Raw genomic sequence first — 18,703 nt, forward strand, 5'->3', positions numbered from 1 at the left:
AACCCAACTTGCCACAGAGTACATCAGTGGTTATGCAAGCACTGGTGGATCAGCGGGGACACTTCACTGACATCACTGTTGGCTGGTCAGGGAAGGTGCTTGACACTCTCTCATTTAAGAACACAAGACTGTTCCGAAAGCTACAAGCATGGACTTTCCTTCCTGACTAGAGGTTTACTATTGGCAATGTTGAAATGCCAGTAGTGATCCTGAGGGACCCAGCCTATCCTGGTTCATGAAGCCGTACACCGGCTACATGGACAGCGCCAAGGAAAGATTCAACTGCTGACGTACTGGGTACAGAATGGACAGTTGAATGTGCTTTTGGTAGATGGAGGGGAACTTGGTGCTGCTTACTCACTAGATTGGATGTCAGTGAGCACTACATAATAAATGCAAGGCAAAGGGGGAAAAGTTGCTACCAGGGTGGAGAGCAGAGGTGGAGCAGCTGTCTTCTTAGTTTGAGCAGCCCAATACAAAGTCTATTAGAAAAGCTCAGCACAGAACTATATGGTTCAGGCAGGCTTTGATAGAGCAGTTCAACTCTGAGCCACAGTAATGTGTTATGGATACTGTGCTCTACCTGACCCTGCAGTTTGGGGGACTGTTAGGAATTGTGGAGAGCTTGGTGCATGGGTGTAACAGACAATGCACCTATTAATTCTGTGGTGTTGCTGTACATTTATGATACATTGTGTTTGTCACTGATCCTCTGAGTTGTCAGTGTGCAATCATCAGTAAGTGGGTGTTTTCAGTACTGCCAGTCATTCTACAGCGTATGTTGGGAACTAATAAAGATGAATTATTTTCCAAACACTAGAGTTTTATTGAGTAATAAACACTTTAAAAATTCTGTGCAAGTTCAAAGCAAATACAATAAAACCATAACAAATTTATGGAACAGAGCTTAAAGAAAGGGAAGGAACATTCATGTCCATTTTACCTAAACGTATGTCAACTGTGCCTCTCTCAGGGTCATGATATGTGAAGCTGTGGTTGTTCTTAATGTCCCCAGGGTAGAGTGGTAGGAGTAGGGATGCAGTCATGTGAAATGTTGAGGACGGGCTGTAGGGAGGTGCTATACTAGAGTTCTTTATCTGGGCATGGCTACACTTGCAGATGTAGAGTGCTGTGAGTTAAACATGCCTTCGCAGAGCGCAGTAGGGGAAGAACTGCAGTCTGTTCACACTGATGGCTGCAAGCACACTGGTGTGGCCACATTTGCGGCACATGCAGCGGCATTGGGAGCGGTGCATTATGGGCAGCTATCCCACAGAACACCTCTTCCCATTCTGGCGCTGTGGCTTGTGGGAAGGGGGCAGGGGGTGCAGGGCATTCTGGGTCCTGTCCCAATGCCCCGTGATGCATCGGTTCACATCCCAGCATTCCCTTTGCTTCTGTCCACATTTGGCGCCATCGTTCAACATTTTTGTACTGTGCACTCTGTCTTCCCTTTCAGTCTGCAGGAATGGTCCCTGAACTGCTGAGGCTTATGCTGATAAGTCTTGCCAACGCATCACCTTCGGCAGTCGAGTTATTCCTTATGATCCAAAGTGACAGAGCTCCAATGATGATATCGAATCGAGTCATGCATATGACATGAGTTTGCTTGTGGCATTCATGGACATGCTCACCACCATGGAATGCTGCTTTTGGGCTTGGGAAACAAGCACTGAGTGGTGGGATCACATTGTCATGCAAGTCTGGGATGACCAGCAGTGGCTGCAGATCTTTCGGATGAGAAAAGCCACTTTCATGGGACTGTGTGAGGAGCTCACCCCTCCCCTGCGGCACAAGAATACGAGACTGAGGATATGTCTACATCTAAAATTTTGCAGCGCTGGTTGTTACAGCTGTATTAGTACAGCTGTATAGGGCCAGCGCTGCAAAGTGGCCACACTTACAGCAACCAGCGCTGCAAGTGGTGTTAGATGTGGCCACACTGCAGCGCTGTTGGGTGGCTTCAAGGGGGGTTCGGGGAACGCGAGAGCAAACCGCGGGGAAGCAGGTCTCCTTCCCCGGGTTGCTCCAGTGTTCCCCGAACCCCCCTGCAAGCAGATCTCCTTCCCCGCGGTTTGCTCTCGCGTTCCCCGGACCCCCTCCCCGCAAGCAGGTCTCCTTCCCCGCGGTTTTCTCTCGCGTTCCCCGAACCCCCCTGCAAACCGCGAGGAAGGAGACCTGCTTGCATGGGGGTTCGGGGAACGTGAGAGCACACCGCGGGGAAGGAGACCTGCTTGCACGGGGGTTCGGGGAACGCGAGAGCAAACCGCGGGGAAGGAGATCTGCTTGCACGGGGGTTCGGGGAACGCGAGAGCAAACCGCGGGGAAGGAGACCTGCTTGATTACCAGAGAGGTATCCTCAGGTATGCTGGGATACCTGCTTATTCCAGGGAGGTCAAGAAAAGCGCTGGTAAGTGTCTACACTTGATTACCAGCGCTGGATCACCAGCGCTGGATCCTCTACACCCGAGACAAAACGGGAGTACGGCCAGCGCTGCAAACAGGGAGTTGCAGCGCTGGTGATGCCCTGCAGATGTGTTCACCTCCTAAGTTGCAGCGCTGTAACCCCCTCACCAGCGCTGCAACTTTGTGATGTAGACAAGCCCTGAGAACTACCCCGATGGTGGAGAAGTGGGTGGCTATTGCAGTCTGGAAGCTGGCAACTCCAGACAGCTACTGATAGGTTGCTAACCAGTCTGGAGTAGGGAAGTTGACAGCTGGAATCATGTGGATGCAAGTTTACAGGGCCATTAATTGCATCCTGCTCAGAAGAACCGTGACTCTGGGTAACGTGCATGACATTATGGCTTGCCTTGCACAAATGGGTTTCCCTAACTGCGGAGGCACGATAGATGCAGGGCCGGCTCCAGGCACCAGCTCAGCAAGCAGGTGCTTGGGGTGGCCAAGGGGAAGGGGTGGAACGTCGAGCTCTTTGGCAATTCGGCGGCGGGTCCCTTGATCCCTCTCAGAGGGAAGGACCTGCCGCTGAATTGCTGCCGAAGAAGAAAGCGGCACGGTGGAACTGCCGCTGATCGCGGCTTTTTTTTTTCCCCCACTGCTTGGGGCAGCAAAAACCCTGGTGCCGGCCCTGGATAGATGGCATGCATATTCCAATTCTGGTACCAGCCCACCTAGCCTCAGAGTATGTTAATTGGAAGGGCTATTTCTCTGTGGTTCTCCAGGCGCTTATGGATCACCGTGGGCATTTCATTGACATTCCAGACTGGCCTGGAAAGGTGCATGATGCACCCATCTTTTGGAACACTGGCCTGTTCAGGAAGCTGTAAGCCATGACTTTTTTCCCAGACCAGAATATCACCGTAGGGGTAGTCGAAATGCCCATTGTGATCTTTGGAGACCCTGCTTACCCTTTAATGCCATGGCTCATGAAACTCTATGCAGGGAGCCTTGACAACAGCAAGGAGCAGTTCAACAGGCTGAGCCGGTGCAGAATGACTGGAGTGCGCTTTTGGCCATTTAAAGGCCCGCTGGTGCTCTTTGTATGGGAAGCTGGACCTGGCCGATGACAGCATCCCCTCAGCTATATCTGTGTGCTGTACCCTCCATAACATTTGTGAAGGGAAGGGTGAAAGATTCATTCAGGCATGGAACTCAGAGGCTCAACACTTGGAGGCTGAATTTGAACAGTCAGAGAGCAGGACTATTAGAGGGGCCCAGCGCGGGCTGCAAGGATTAGGGATGCCTTGAGGGAGCAATTTGAGGCTGAAAGCCACCAGTAATGCCCAATATCAGAGGGGTAGCTGTACTAGTCTGGATCTGTAAAAGTGGCAAAGAGTTCTGTGAAACCTTACAGAGTAACAAATGTATTGGCGCATGAGCTTTCATGAGTGAATACCCACTTTGTCAGATGCATGTAGTGGAAATGCACGCAAGAATCAGGCTAGAGATAATGAGGTTAGTTCAATCAGGGAGGATGAGGCCCTCTTCTAGTAGCTGAGGTGTGAACACCAAGGGAGGAGAAACTGGTTTTGTAGTTGGCAAGCCATTCACAGTCTTTGTTTAAGCCTGAGCTGATGGTGTCAAATTTGCAGATGAACTGAAGTTCAGCAGTTTCTCTTTGAAATCTGGTCCTGAAGTTTTTTTGCTGTAGCATGGCTACCTTCAATCTCCCTGGACACGCAATAGCAGATTTAAAGTGTTTTCCTACAGGTTTTTGTATATTGCCATTCCTAATATCTGACTTGTGTCCATTTATCCTTTTACGTAGGGACTGTCCAGTTTGGCCGATGCACATAGCAGAGGGGCATTGCTGGGACATGATGGCATATATTACATTGGTGGACGTGCAGGTGAATGAACCGATGATGGTGTGGCTGATCTGGTTATGTCCTGTGATGGTGTCACTGGTGTAGATACGTGGGCAGAGTTGGCATTAAGGTTTGTTGCATGGATTGGTTTTTGAGTGAGAGTTGCTATGGTACAGTGTATAGTTACTGGTGAGAATATGCTTCAGATTAGCGGGTTGTCTGTGGACGAGGACTGGCCTACCTCCCAAGGCCTGTGAAAGTGAGAGGTCATTGTCCAGGATGGGTTGTAGATCACTGATGAAGTCAACCCGCCAACCTAAAGCATATTATCACCAGCAGCTACACATAGCAACTCTACCATAGCACTCTAACTCAGGAACCAATCCATGCAACAAACCTCGATGCCAACTCTGCCCACGTATCTACACCAGCAGTTTCTCTTCCCTTGGTGTTCACACGTCAACTGCTAGAAGAGGGCCTCATCCTCCTTGATTGAACTAACCTAGTTATCTCTAGCCTGATTTTTGCTTGCATATTTATACCTGCCTCTGGAAATTTCCACTACATGCATCCAGTAAAGTGCAGTGGTTCCAGTGTTAGTAGGAATCTGTGTTTGCTACGCTGACTTGAAGTGCCTCTTTCTTCCCTGGGCTAAGGTATCTTTTACTTTATGCAATAATAAAGAATGTTTTCCAAGCCAAAAAATCCATTTATTGAAAATAAAATTCATTTATTGAAAAGACACACAACTGCTTGGGAAACAGAAAGGGCCAGGGGGGTGGGGAACAGTGCAATCACAGATTTGCATATGTCTTGTCTTGAGTGCTGCACAACGAATGCTGCACTTCAAGATGGCTATACTGCATAGTGATGGGTTGAGTGCAATGGGTAAGGGTTGTAGTTTTCGTGGCTGGGTGGTGAAGCTACAGGTGTTGGAGGCAGCTGGTGGCAATAAGAATGCGGATGTTGGGGAAAGTGGGTTAGAGGTGACATGGGGGCACAAGGGAAAGAGTTTTGGGACAAGGGGCATGGGGGAGTGGGCATGGGAGTGCTCCGCCTGCATTGCAACGAGTCTACTTGGTGCTCTATGATGCTTAGCAGGCGCTCCATGCTTTGGTGCCGGTGATCCGCATTCTGCGGATGGACCCTCCTTTCACTCTTCTGCCACTCCTGCACTTTTTGATTTTCATTACTTGAATGCTGCATTACTTCATGAACATGTCTTCCTTGCTTCTACGTGGCCTCTTTCTGATTCTTTGGAGTCTTTCAGCCGGTGATAACATGGACAGCTGAGATCTCAGGGTTGCATCGGTAAAGGCAAAATGCAACACTTAATGGAGGCAGCATTATTCACACCAGACAGAGCAATGATTCCCCTGTACTTAAGGAGGGCAAGCATAGTCTACACAATAACATAATTTGCCCATCCCAAAGCAAGGAGACACAACCCACGGGAGCCTCAAAATGTTGAGTAAGCACAGGGTCAAGTGTGACTGATTGTTTCACGGCTGTACTGTCCTCTGGGTTTTTGTGACTTGGAGAGAGCCAACAGCAGCAGGGGGCCCCCTATACCGAACACTGTCCCCATGTTTTCCTCAGGAGTTCGTCCTGGAAGATATCTTGCTGCTGAGGGTGACCTGGGAAGTAAGGGAAGGTCGTCTTCTTCTGCAATGCAGCTTCCGTCCTGGCCCATATGCAGCTTGCCTGTGTGCAGCAGTGGTCCTCCCACCCCTCACGGCACAGTGGCACGGACAAGTTAGCCTGGCTGGGACAAGGACCATAGTAGCTCTCCCAGGAGACCTGCGCAAGCGCATCGCCCTAGTTCTGGCTGAGACCTTTGAAGAGATCACTGAGGCCGATTACCGCGATGTGAGAGAGCACATCAACGCCCTATTCCGCTTATAGGCATGCATGCAGCCCTAACCCTCCTCACCCCAAGAGCCCGCACCGATTAACTTCCTTCCCAAAATAAAAGCCACTTACCGGGAACCTCCTCTGGTGTTTGTCCTTCCCCAAGCACTGGCCGCAGCGACTAGCTACCTTCCCTCTGGCTTGAGAACAGCTCCTGGCTGCATGCATCTAAGGATTCTGAGGTGTCTTCCTCTGCCTCACACCCTTGCTCCTGCTTTGCTCCTTGTCCTGCCTTGTTGCAGTGGGCTCTGAAGTGTCCATTGTGGTCCCTGAAGTGGAGGTGGGGTTGCTCCCAAATATCATGTCCAGCTCTTTGTAGAAATGGCAGGTCATGGGGGCAGCACCAGAGCGGCAGTTTTCCTCACGGGCTTTGTGGAGGGCATTCCGCAGCTCCTTCACTTTAATCCTGCACTGCAGTGTGTCCTGGTCATGGCCCCTTTCCATCATGTCCCTTGAATCTGCCCGAAGGTATCGTAATTCCTATGGCTGGAGCGTAGCTGCGACTGGACAGCTTCCTCCCCCCAAACACTGATGAGGTCCAGCACCTCGTCATTGCTCTGTACTGGGGCTTGCCTGGCGCGTGGAGGCATGGTCACCTGGAAAGATTCGCTGAGAGCACTTCGCATCTGGCTGAGCAAACAGGAAGGGATTTTTCAAAATTCCCAGAGAATTTAAAGGTCAGGTCTGACGGTTGGTCATCTGAGGGCAGGGCAGTAGAGTTCAAAGTGAAGACCAGAGTGGCTAGCACAGGCAAACGTTATTCCACTCACCAAGGTGGAGTACCAGCAGTTCTATAGCTGCGGAGTCAGAGCGCTCTACGTGCCTTTCCAGTGTGGACGGGTAGTGAGCCAGTGTCCCCAGGGCTCCTTTATTGTGCTGTAACTCGCAAGTATAGCCAAGGCCTCAGTGGGAGATATATTTAAGTTTAGACACATGCACAATGAGGTTGACTCAAGGCAGTGTATGTTGACCTGACTTTGTTGTGTAGACCAGGCCTAACTCTTAAACTTGTAGTGTGAGCTTTATCTGCAGATCTGTATTTATAGCTGATTTTCCTCTTCAACAGATGTCTTGTCTATATTAGGAAATTGTTTAACTAAAATAGATTTAGAAATTTGATCTAGTTAAATTGATACAAATCCTTAATGTTGACACACTTAACTCCATTTAAACCTTGCTTTATATTAGTTTAGCTTCAGTCAAAAATTTAAACAGATTTAAGTGTCTACATTTGGGGTTTGTACTGGTTTAATTACATCATTTTTAAATTGGTTTTAGTTAAACCAGTTAAACTCTTTTTGTAGAGACACAGCCTATTCCCAGACTTTGGAATAATCTGTTACAAACTATTGTGAAAAATATTTTCTTCCAGACTTTCAATACAGTTTGCCCAGAGATAACATTTGGGCTTCTTATCTCTTTTTCTAAAGGAAATAATTAGTTTTAGAATTGACTGACCTTTTCCTGGATTGTGGATTATCTTGCTAGAGACAGATTTTTACTGTCCATTAATCTCCATATCAAATGTTTAAAATAGAAAACTTTTCCTAAATTCCAAAGAGCCTTTCTTCATTACTAGTTTGTCGTCTTACTTCCAGAGCAGATTTCACTGGGTTATCATTTTTTTGCTAGATGACAGCAAATAGAACATCTCACTATTTCCTAAATAGGCGAAGTGATTCACTGCATGACATGTTGCCTTTTTCATTGCTAATGTCTATGATTCTTTCTACTGGGCAAAGGAAAATGTAGAAATGACTAAAATTGAGTTAATCTAATTTATAGTATTCTGAGATGAAATATGGACTTGAACAACAATCCCATGATAAGATACTTACCTTTTAGAGTGTGCAGAATGATTAAAATGATCTTCAACTAAACTATTTCAGGAAGGACAGTTAGAAGCTAGAATAAGCTCTTGGAAAAGTCTACCAGAAACCTTTAGCTATTATACCTTTCATGCTTTATTGATCATATTTATGTATTTATAATTATTAGTGTTCTAGCAAAGTGCATGTGAGATTTCGGTTGGAGTTTGGTGAAGTTTGCTGTATGGTTTGTATGCAAATCTATTACAATAAGTTAGGTTACAGAAATGTACATGATTGTGATTAGATCCAAACAGCCAATACTCAATGTGATGGAATCCCTGGGGTTCAGCCTGGCACCATCGGACCGCTGTGTCCCCTAACCCTCTCCAGCCTAGGTTCTCTCTCACAAGGCCTTGCTAGTGATCAGCAGCAAGCCCCTCCAGGTATTATCGCTTAGCACAACCGCATGTGGAGCCCCACACCCAGCTAGATTACATGAATGTTCCCAGAGCCACTCACGAATCATACAAAGAAAGGCATCAGCCGAATTCCCCCCCCCACCCCCCCGATCCCAGAACTGTACCTCAGGAATATACCGAATTGCACTGCTCAAGATGGGCACTCTACCTTTATTCATTGGTTCACCACTTCACCAACTGAAAGTGGATGTACACCAGCCTTTGAGAACCTGAGCAATTTTGCAGCATACTTCATACAAACTCACTGGTAAAGATAAACAGTAAAACAAATTGAATGACTACAAAAGATAGATTTTAAGTGACGTAGGCAAAAAGTCAGAGTTAGTTACCGAAAGAAAATAAAATATAAGCACACAGTCTAAACTCTTAACCCTAGTAGACTGCACAACATCTAGATTAAGCAGTTTTTCTTACCCCACTGGATATTGCAGTTCATAGTACACAGATTTCACCCTTGAAATCTGGGCCAATCCCCTCATTTGGAGTCTTCAGAATGTCCTTGTTGCTTGCAGCATAGATGAGTGGAGGAGAAAGACCCAGCACGTGCCCTCTGTGTTCTATTTTATAACCTCAGTCCCATGTGCTTGGGGAACAGAAGTCCAGGCATGTCTGGGGGCATTGCTGAGTCTCCAGGCAAGGCTGAGCAATTCCCTTGGTGTGGCCTCATGCAAGTGAGTCATTGAATTGTAGCTCCCTTGCTGCACAATGGTGGTTATTGGGTTGTTTGACACCCCGCCCAGGTGTTGGTTACTTCCCTTGCTGTTGCCTCTGGGGAGCTAATATCTAGCTGATTGCCCAATTTACAGCATGTTTTAGTGACAACCATAGAGCACAATTCTCATAACTTCATATGCATTAATGATATACATATATGGATAGAGAAATGACTTTCAGCAGATCATAACCTTTCTCTTGATACCTTACAAGGCATGCTTTATAGGTAAGATCACCATTATATAAAAATGAGGATTATGGGGGTTACAGAACACTCTCCCAAGGTATAGAACGTCACACTCTATATTAAGATGTGAATGGTCTCTCTTATTTATATTGTTAAACTGTCCAAAATATCCTTTATCTGAAATCTTCAGCATCTTAAGAGAAATCAGAGCCAAAGCTCATCTTATTCTAGTGGCTCTTGTGATCTGAGAAGGTCAGGTGTCAGTGTTAATCAGTGTATTTTTGCCCAGGAACATAGATTGATGCTGTGCTGTGTCCCAAGCCATAACCAAGCAACAAACAGAGCTTTTTGAAAAGGTATGCTAGAAGAGAGGCCATTTCAGTCTATAGTTATAGCACATAATGAAATAGTGGATGGGAAGCGTTCATTGCCACTACTTGTTCTGTGTATGATTTTTGTACCTCTCACAAGCACTGAATACACACAAAATCTAAAAAAATATGTAGACCCCAAATGGTAAATTCTTTTCTACTTTAGTGCACCTGATTTTTTTTTTAAAAATGAAAAGCTATTTATAGGTTAAGGATGCAAAGAAAAATGAAGCAAAATTATTAAGTAGATTCTAAACTTCATTCATTTTTAGTATGACCATTTTATATTTGCATAATTTCCTTGCAGAAACTTACTGATTTGAGAACAGAATTATTTTGTTTTCCCTTTTTGATTTGTGCCTGTGTCTCAGATGGTTTAGAACTCAACTCTGTGTGCCACTGAACTGTGGGGATCTCTTCTTAATGATCTATTGCAGTAATAATCTTAATGACACAATATGGCAGTTGAGCACTGTGTGGAGGACCATCTGTCTTCCAAAATTAGTCTTTGTGCCTTTATTATTAATTATTATTATTATTATGGAAAGTACTTGATTTGATATTTTTGGTACATGCAATATTGTCTACGTTTTTAGCTATAAATAAAGTTGTACTTTAGGATTTTTTCACTTTAGAATAACATTTACACATGCCACAGTGTAATAATTGTGATGGGTTTGGTCACAGAGACTCCCTTGGGACTGCCACCTGATGTGCTGGAATTACGTCTGAGCCCATTTTCCCTGCCAGCTTGGGACTCCAGAACCCTGCCTTGTTGAGCCAGATGCACTAGCTTGCTGCAACACAGACCCACATCTGGTCCATGCCCCCAAAGCTGCAGACTTAGGTTACCTGCAGAGCTGTTTTCACGTTATCTCCAGACACCCAGTTCCCAATGGGATCCAAACCCCAAATAAAACAGTTTTACTCTGTATAAAGCTTATACAGGGCAAACTTATAAATTGTCCGCCCTCTGTAACACGGATGGAGAGAGATGCATAGCTGTTTGCTCCCCCAGGTATTAATCACTTACTCTGGGTTAATTAATAAATAAAAGTGATTTTATTAAGTATAAAAAGTAGGATTTAAGTGGTTTCAAGTAATAACAGACAGAACAAAGTAAGTTACCAAGCAAAATAAAGCAAAAACATGCAAGTCTGAGCCTAATACAGGGGTGGCCAACCTGAACCTGAGAAGGAGCCAGAATTTTCCAATGTACATTGCCAAAGAGCCACAGTAATAAGTCAGCAGCCCCACATCAGCTCCCTCCGCTCCCAGCGCATCCCACCTACTGGCAGCCCCACATATCAGCACCTCCCTCTCCCTCCCCGCAGCTCCTGATCAGCTGTTTCTTGGAGTGTAAGAGGCTCTTGGGGGAGGAGGGAGGGCACGGCAGCTCAAGGAAGGGGGTGGGAAGGGATGGAGTGGAGGCAGGGCCTGTGGCCGGGTCAGGAGTTGAGCAGTGAGCACCTACTGGCATATTGGAAAGTTGGTGCCTATAGCTCTAGCCCTGGAGTCGGTGCCTATACAAGGAGTCGCATATTAACTTCTGAAGAGCTGCATGTGACTCCAGAGCCACAGGTTGGCCACCTCTGGCAAAATACATTAAGAAACGGTTTACAGGTAAAATCTCACCCTCAGCAATGTTCCAATAAGCTTCTTTCACAGACTAGACTCCTTCCTAGTTGGGCCCAATCCTTTCCCCTGGTATAGTCCTTGTTAGCAGACATCTTAGGTGGAAACTAGGAGTTTTCTCATGACTGGAAGTCCCCTTTGTTCTGCTCCACCCCCTTTTTATAGCTTTGGCACAAGGCAGGAATCTTTTGTCTCTCCCCACCCCTCTTTCTAAATGGAAAAGTAGCAGATTTAAGATGGATTCCAGTATCATGTGACATGGTCACATGTCCTGTGAGACCTCATTCTTCATTACCCACGGGCTGGCTCTCACACATGCAGGAAGGCTTGCCGGTAAATAAACCATCTACAACCAATTGTCCAGTCAATGGGAGGCATCAAGATTCTAAATTACCATTAATGGCCCATACTTTGCATAATTACAATAGGACCTCAGAGTTATACTTCATATTTCTAGCTTCAGATACAAGAATAATACATGCATACAAATAGGAGGAATATATTCAGTAGGTTATAACCTTTGTAATGATACCTTATAGGAGACCTTTTGCATAAAGCATATTCCAGTTGCATCATATTCATACTCATAAGCATATTTCCATAAAACATTATGGACTGCAATGTCACAATAATATCTGCTTGAATTTTTAGAGAGAAAATTAAAAAAATAGATGTCCAAATTATACTGGTAAAATATGCACATGAACTTAAGTAGCTGAGTGGGAGCAAAAGGTGTATGTAAGTTGCACAGCAATTTTGCATTTATTTATTTTCCATATTCAGATTTATGTTCTTTTGTAAAGTGAGCTCAGTGCTATACAAGACATGCGGATGTGTATTTTGAGCACACAGTTGCCTGTTCGGACATATATATGTGCAAATCATCCCAGATCAGAGAGCTGATGCTAGGCCAACGGAATGATAACAGAACACACTTTCCCCCTTTAGATACCTATTCTACAGTATTGTCAATTTCTGTGTGTTTAAAAAGGAATCCATGTTCTGTCTGAATGTTCTGAGGTAATTATTTTCAGATGCTACAATATCTTAAGCCTAGAAAAATCACACAAACATTTTAAAGACATTTTCTTTATTTTTTCAGATGGTCAGGATCATTCACTGCCTCCTGTCTCTTATCATAAAAAGAAGTTGGCAAAGAGACCAGGATACATGAGACCACAAGCTCCGCAACAGATAGAGTTTCAGCCTCCTGCTCACTGCAAGCCATTCAATCCAAAGGGGCTTGAACATGGCAGAAAGCATTGTAAAGACTTCAAGAACTGCTCTCTGCACAGACTATGCAAAAATGACTTTGAGTTCTTACATTGTAATTCATCTGTAAACAGTACCATAGTTACCACCACTGTGGTAACAACATCAACCACGGCTGGAAATATGACAGGAAGCCTCAGAAATCTGTCAGATCTCAGGATTCAGCCGTCAGAAAATGTAATTCTGCCAGTTTGTCCTGCAGCTGCCACATGTAAAAGAGACTTCTCACCTGTGTGCAGTTCAAATACATGGCAGACTAATCTACTAGCAACTACGTGGGAGACAATCCACGGGGCTAGAGTAAGGGAGCCAAAGAAAATGTACACTTTGGATCAGAAGGAAGTGAATAATAACTGTCTATATAACAACAAAGAAGTCACTACTTACTCGTCCAGTACTTGGGATAGCTTTAATTCAAGTTTCAGCTTCATACAGCTCTCACTGAACTCAAGTTTTGAAAAAAGTGACACTGAAGGCCAGTCAGATGACAGGGCAACGGAACACACTCTGGAAACAAATGCAACAGGACAAATAGAAAATGTTAATTTACATGAACCAGAGGAGAGACTAAGAAGTTCACATAAAGACGTAGGGGCTTCATCTTGCATCTGTAGGCATGGTGAGGATTATCAGTGTGCAAGAGAGACCATAGTGAAAGATAAATTGCAGGATTGTGAGATGGTATCTCTTTTGGATACAGATGCAGCATTTTCATGTTCCACAGATTCCTCAGATGCAGCATCTGCTGGTTCTTCTGTTACATCAGGCTATGAAAGTAGCTTTACTGTTAGTGATCACAACTGGGACACCCTGATGAGGAAATATGAACCGGTGCTATTGGACTGCTTGGTTGGGAACCGTACTACATTAAAGGTTGGTAATCACACTGTTTGTTCATGTTCATTTGGTGCTGTGGATTTTTAGACAAATCAATCACTGGGCTGTTGCAGAAGACAGGAAATGTCTGGCTTTTGTGGCTTTGAGGCATTTATTTATATGGATTTACAGCAGCATAGTGCATGGTTAGAAATGAGAGAGAACCTCTACTCTGTTTCTTTTTCCCAATTTCCTTCTTAAAATAACCAATTTTAATCTTTCTTGTAATGGTTAAAATCACAATTTCAGCAGACTACAGTAATCTTAATTTCCTTTCGTAATAAGCTGTGGTGTTTCTGTATTAAACAGCTGACACTTCCTCCCAGAAGTGGCTGTATTTTGTTGATGGATGAAGTGACTGGTATTAGTGTGTGAGGGGCCAAATTCTGGCATTGGTTGTGCAGTTGAAACCAGAGGCCCACACAGGGGTTATTGTTGTCCCAGTTTTGAAGAAACTAGATCCATGTAGCCATTGCTCTGCAGGTCTTCCCTATGTAGCACCCTGAAGGGCATTTTTGGAACAAGGCTTACAAGTCAAGTGGTATGGTCAACTCACTTGAATACATACATTGCCTGACCTAGTCTCACAACTTCCTGCTAGATTAATTTTTGTACTGTGGATTAAGTGTGGGACTGAAGATGGCCAGAAATCAGGTTCACAATAATGCTGCTTTTGCAGCTTTCGTATGTGCTCACTAAGAACAATTACTTTGGTTTCAGGTGTGGAACAACTGTGTGGCTATATTCATTTAGGATAAGTGCCTGTAAGTGTAAAATGATATTAAGCTTAATCAAAACGTCAGGGTTGGGTCGGAAGACAACTCGAATCTTTCGGGGTCAGGTCAGGTCTCCTTCTGCTTGTAGGGATGGTGCTTCAGCAGTTGTGTATCCTGCTCCTGCTGGCCGTCGCCACCTTGCTGCGCTGTGTGCACTGTGCAGCGACTGAGCAAAGTTGTCGCAGCACCTCTGTGCAGACCATACAAGGGGTGGTGGCCATTCGGAATGGGGAAAAGTGGATGCTGCTGCACTGACCACACAGGAACTAGGCAGTGGCAGCACTGGCTCAGGTTCAGGGGAAAAGGTCAATGTTACTCTACAAAACAACTCAACCTTCCTGGGGTCAGGTGGACTTTGGTCTAGTTTGGGTCCAGGTTGGGCTTAAAAATTAGACCCAAGCAGACTTCTGTTGTAGGGGAGGAAAAAAAAAGCATCCAAACCCACTCGCAAGTACCCATTGTTGTAGTTAAACTTACGTTTTTGTATTGATACAGATAAAATCCTTAATGTTAAGTCTTCAGAGGCTTCAAGAAAAAGCAATAGAGGAAGATGACTATGATAAAGGTGAGACTTTTTCATTATTGTTTTCATACCAGTTTCAGACTGTTTTCTTTCCCTTTTTAATTTTGTTTTACAATTGCTACACTACTGTGATTGGGTAATGGTGACAAAAGTTCAGTGAGCATGTGGTTGTATTATTTATTATGCAGTACAATGAAGTATAGAAATTAAAAAAAGAAGTAGGTCAGCAGCAGGTAGCACAAGAAACAATGCAACAGTTTATTATATTGAGCCCCCTCGCAAGGCAAGTATTCACCATCTGGATCAGATACCTTTAAACAGCATGACTTAAAAATACAAAAATGAGTGAAAGACTTAAATGGGGCAAGGAGGGTACTGATTGCTGATGAAGCATAATTTAATGTTCACCACAGTTAGTCACCACAGTACAGTGGAGACCATAAATAGAAGAAGTGAGGTCAGCAATTTTAGAACACAAGTTGCAACACCAGCTCTTATAAATGTGAATTGTGCCAACTTGAAGGACAAGCTGAATAGCCACCAAATTGAATCAAATAATCTCAAGTAAAACAATCTAAGATTGCGGTATGCATGGTTATTGTCTATGAGAAGATACAGCTGCTAGTGAATACTCTATATTAATAAATGTTTGTCAAATTAAGTGCTTTATAAATATTGTATAATGTGTTGTATATACATCTGAGTATGTGGGAATGTGTAATTAAATGAAAAAACTTTAACACAGGTTACCCAGTGCTAGCTTATGCCCTTCCAGAACACAGAGTTCAGCAAAACTCAGAATTTTGAAAATCAGGAAATAGAGTTAAAATAAATGCTTAACTCTGCCCTGTGAAGCTGCCAGTAGCCACTGGGAATTATCTGCATCACTCCAGCTCCATTCACTGGGTAAGGCACAGCTGCATTGAATGGTGGAGGAATAAATTGGAAGAGCTGTGATTGTGATATGAGATCTGGGGATTAGTTTGGGCATGTTAGAGCTGTGTTTGTGATATGAGGAGATCTGATTCTGAGTCCCCCTATGTGTGCTATCAAAGGAAAGAGTTGCTTGTGTACCTTGAGCCTCCAGCATGCATTGTTTCAGTACAGAATTGTGTAGGTTGGGTCATTAGCAGGGCACTGGGGCTTCATGCCATGGATATTGTCAGTAGTGAGTTGGGATATTAAAACAGTCTGTGGATTTAATGATAGAAAGGGCAAAGTGTAGGTTAAGTTGATATCCTGTGCACAAGTGTGAAGGGGCTGTAAAAGGGTATGAACAGGTTGTTAATTTTACAGGTATGGTATTCTCTTGGGGGAGTAGGCTCAGTGTAGGGGATGTTTAGGTAATGCTTGTCCATTACAGTGAAAAGGCAGAGTGGGAGAGTGCATGTTATGGGCATTGTGGGGCATTAGTCAAAGAGGGCAGAGTAAAAGTTGTGGGGGTGTTTACCATAACTCTCTATTATCTGGATTTCAGAAGTTCGAGTTTGGTTGAACTTGATGTTCTGAAAGGGCTTGGGCTTTCACCTGGCCACCTTAACTTTGCACTAATTATGTGTTTTGCCATTTAATTTCCTGTGTTTTTTTTAAACCAAGAGACATGCTTGTTGGTCAATGTTAGATGTCGTTAAGGCAGCTGTAGTTGTCACCTAGAGTTGCAGCTGATATGCTACTGTATCTAGTTTATAATTAAAAGATCTGGCTGTTTTATAGTGCTTCTCATCACTAGATCTCAAGGAACTTTACATAATTATCCCCATTTTATGGATAGGAAACCAAGAGACAGAGAGTTGAAGTGACTTGCCCAAGGTCACTCAGCAGGCCAGAGGCAGAGCTAGGAACAGTCCCAGTCCAGTGGTCTTTGCATTAGGCACATGGTTGCTATGTGATTCCTCAGTGCTTCTCCCTCCTCCAGGAGATTTTGTTATAGTGGAATGGGGATAATGGTCGTGCTTTGAACTGTTTCTAATTTGTAGTTGCTAACAGGGCTGGTGAGAGAGATCTCATCCATCGTCTGTCCCCCCAAACCATGACATTTTAATTACAAAGTTGTTCCACTAGCTTTAAGCATGTGAGAGAAGATTGGTGCCTGTTGCATGTTCCCCACCACATCTGCCATACCATTTCCTGCAACATATAGCCTCCCCACCTCTCATAACATTTCCAGCTTCCTTTTCTATCCCATTCAGCCATTAGCTGGCACTGCAGAAGCCATCAACATGTAAGAAGTTGCTTCTTGCTGTCTCCTGCTCTGTGCTGCTACACACATGTATTATAAGCAGCAATTTAATGGAGGGCTGCACATGTTATGGGCAGATCCTGGTGCACATATGGGGGCAGAGTGGGACTCAGACACCCCTGGAGAGGCAACTCCCACCCCCAAGATTCCAGCTGTCATGGGGAATAAGGAGACAGGCCCATTCCCTGCTACTCACTCCCATATCAGTTTCCCTATGTCCATCCCCTACCATCCATCCCCATTTATCCCCCTCCCCTTGATGAAGCCTCAACTCCCTTTCCCCCCTGTTGCCCTTCACTCTTTCTCTGCCAGCAAGCGTTCATGTCTAATTTCTTTTACAAAAATACTTTGATTCAATCCTTCCCCCTCAAAACAAAACAAAACCCCAACCTCTGACAGAAGCAGATTTTAGCAATATGGCATCTGGCCTTTTTCAACATTCTGCCCAGAGTGGGACTCAGACTGACACTGACTGGGTCAGGTTCCTTCCAAGGACTATTGCTTATCTCTTTCAGTATCCAGCTGGTGTGAAACTTTGAAGGCTAACAGTCCTGATAACTTCTCTGTCCATACATGCTCAGTGTAATACTTTATTGGGATGAAAGTAACTTAAAGGACTTACCGGTATTACAGAGTCCTGCGCAGGAGGAGGGGCCTCAACTGGAAGAGGCGTGGCCTCTATCGGAAGAGGTGGGGCCTTTAAATCCCGGGGCTTTTAAATGAGGATTTAAAGGGCTTGGGGATTTGGCTGTAGCTAGGACCTGGGCCCTTTAAATCACCCCCAGAACTACCAGCTGCAAAGGCAGCTGGGAGCCCTGGGGTTTGGGCAGAGGTGAAAGTAATTTACATTTCTTACCCATATGGTCCAACTGCAAGCAACCCACCTCTCCTACGTACTTCATGGATCCCCCTCCCATTGCATGACATAGATAGAGAAAATAAAGTTACTATTACTACTACCAGTATTGCCTGTAATAAAACTTTACTATTGGAATAAGCCTGAAAAAGTGAGAACTCACTGTCACGTTTTTCTCCGTGTCTTCTCTCCTCCTCCAGCCAGGCTGCCCTAGGCTCTGTGCTTTCTCCCTGCCTGGCACTCAGCAGCTGCAGGGGTTTCTCTCTAGCTTAGAGCAGGGAGACTGGCTGAGGGAGGGAGAAGCCTGCCTCCTGCATAAGAACAGTTTAAACTCAGCTGTTCCCTGCACAGTTCAGTAACATTTCAAAGAGGATCTGCTAGCAGTTGGGACATCACAACCGTGATCCTCTGCTGGGGAGGGAATGGGATAGATTTGAACTTGTAAATGGTTCCTGATTTTGATGGTGTTTAGGAGATCCCCTCATCCCGGGAGCAGAAAAGAACTGCCCCTGCCATGGTCACACACATGCAACAACAACTGGGAGTGAAATTAACAAGGATGCCAGAAACGGCTCCTAACCCTGGAGGCTGAACTGTGCAGGGAACAGCTGAGTGTAAACTGTACTTATGCAGGCAGCAGCAGCAGGCATCTCAGCCAGTCTCCGTACTGCAAGCTAGAGCCTAGAGGAGAACCCCTGCTGAGATGGGGGGAAGGAATGCAGAGCCTTGTCTGCAGCCTGGCTGGAGGAGTGGGAGGAGGAGAGGAGAAACCAATGCGACAGTGA

General features: G+C 45.0%; 1 protein-coding gene across 1 annotated transcript in view; it reads left to right on the forward strand.

Annotated features, from left to right (window-relative positions):
• DISC1 (DISC1 scaffold protein) overlaps nt 1–18,703 on the forward strand; it is a 405,341-nt gene that overhangs the window by 64,482 nt on the left and 322,156 nt on the right. Inside the window, 2 exon segments of the mRNA XM_030556889.1 lie at nt 12,479–13,521; nt 14,796–14,865. Of these exon segments, the coding sequence (XP_030412749.1) occupies nt 12,479–13,521; nt 14,796–14,865 (1,113 nt within the window).

The sequence above is a fragment of the Gopherus evgoodei genome, chromosome 3 (genome assembly GCF_007399415.2).
Source record: "Gopherus evgoodei ecotype Sinaloan lineage chromosome 3, rGopEvg1_v1.p, whole genome shotgun sequence".
In the NCBI taxonomy this organism is placed as follows: Eukaryota; Metazoa; Chordata; order Testudines; family Testudinidae; genus Gopherus; species Gopherus evgoodei.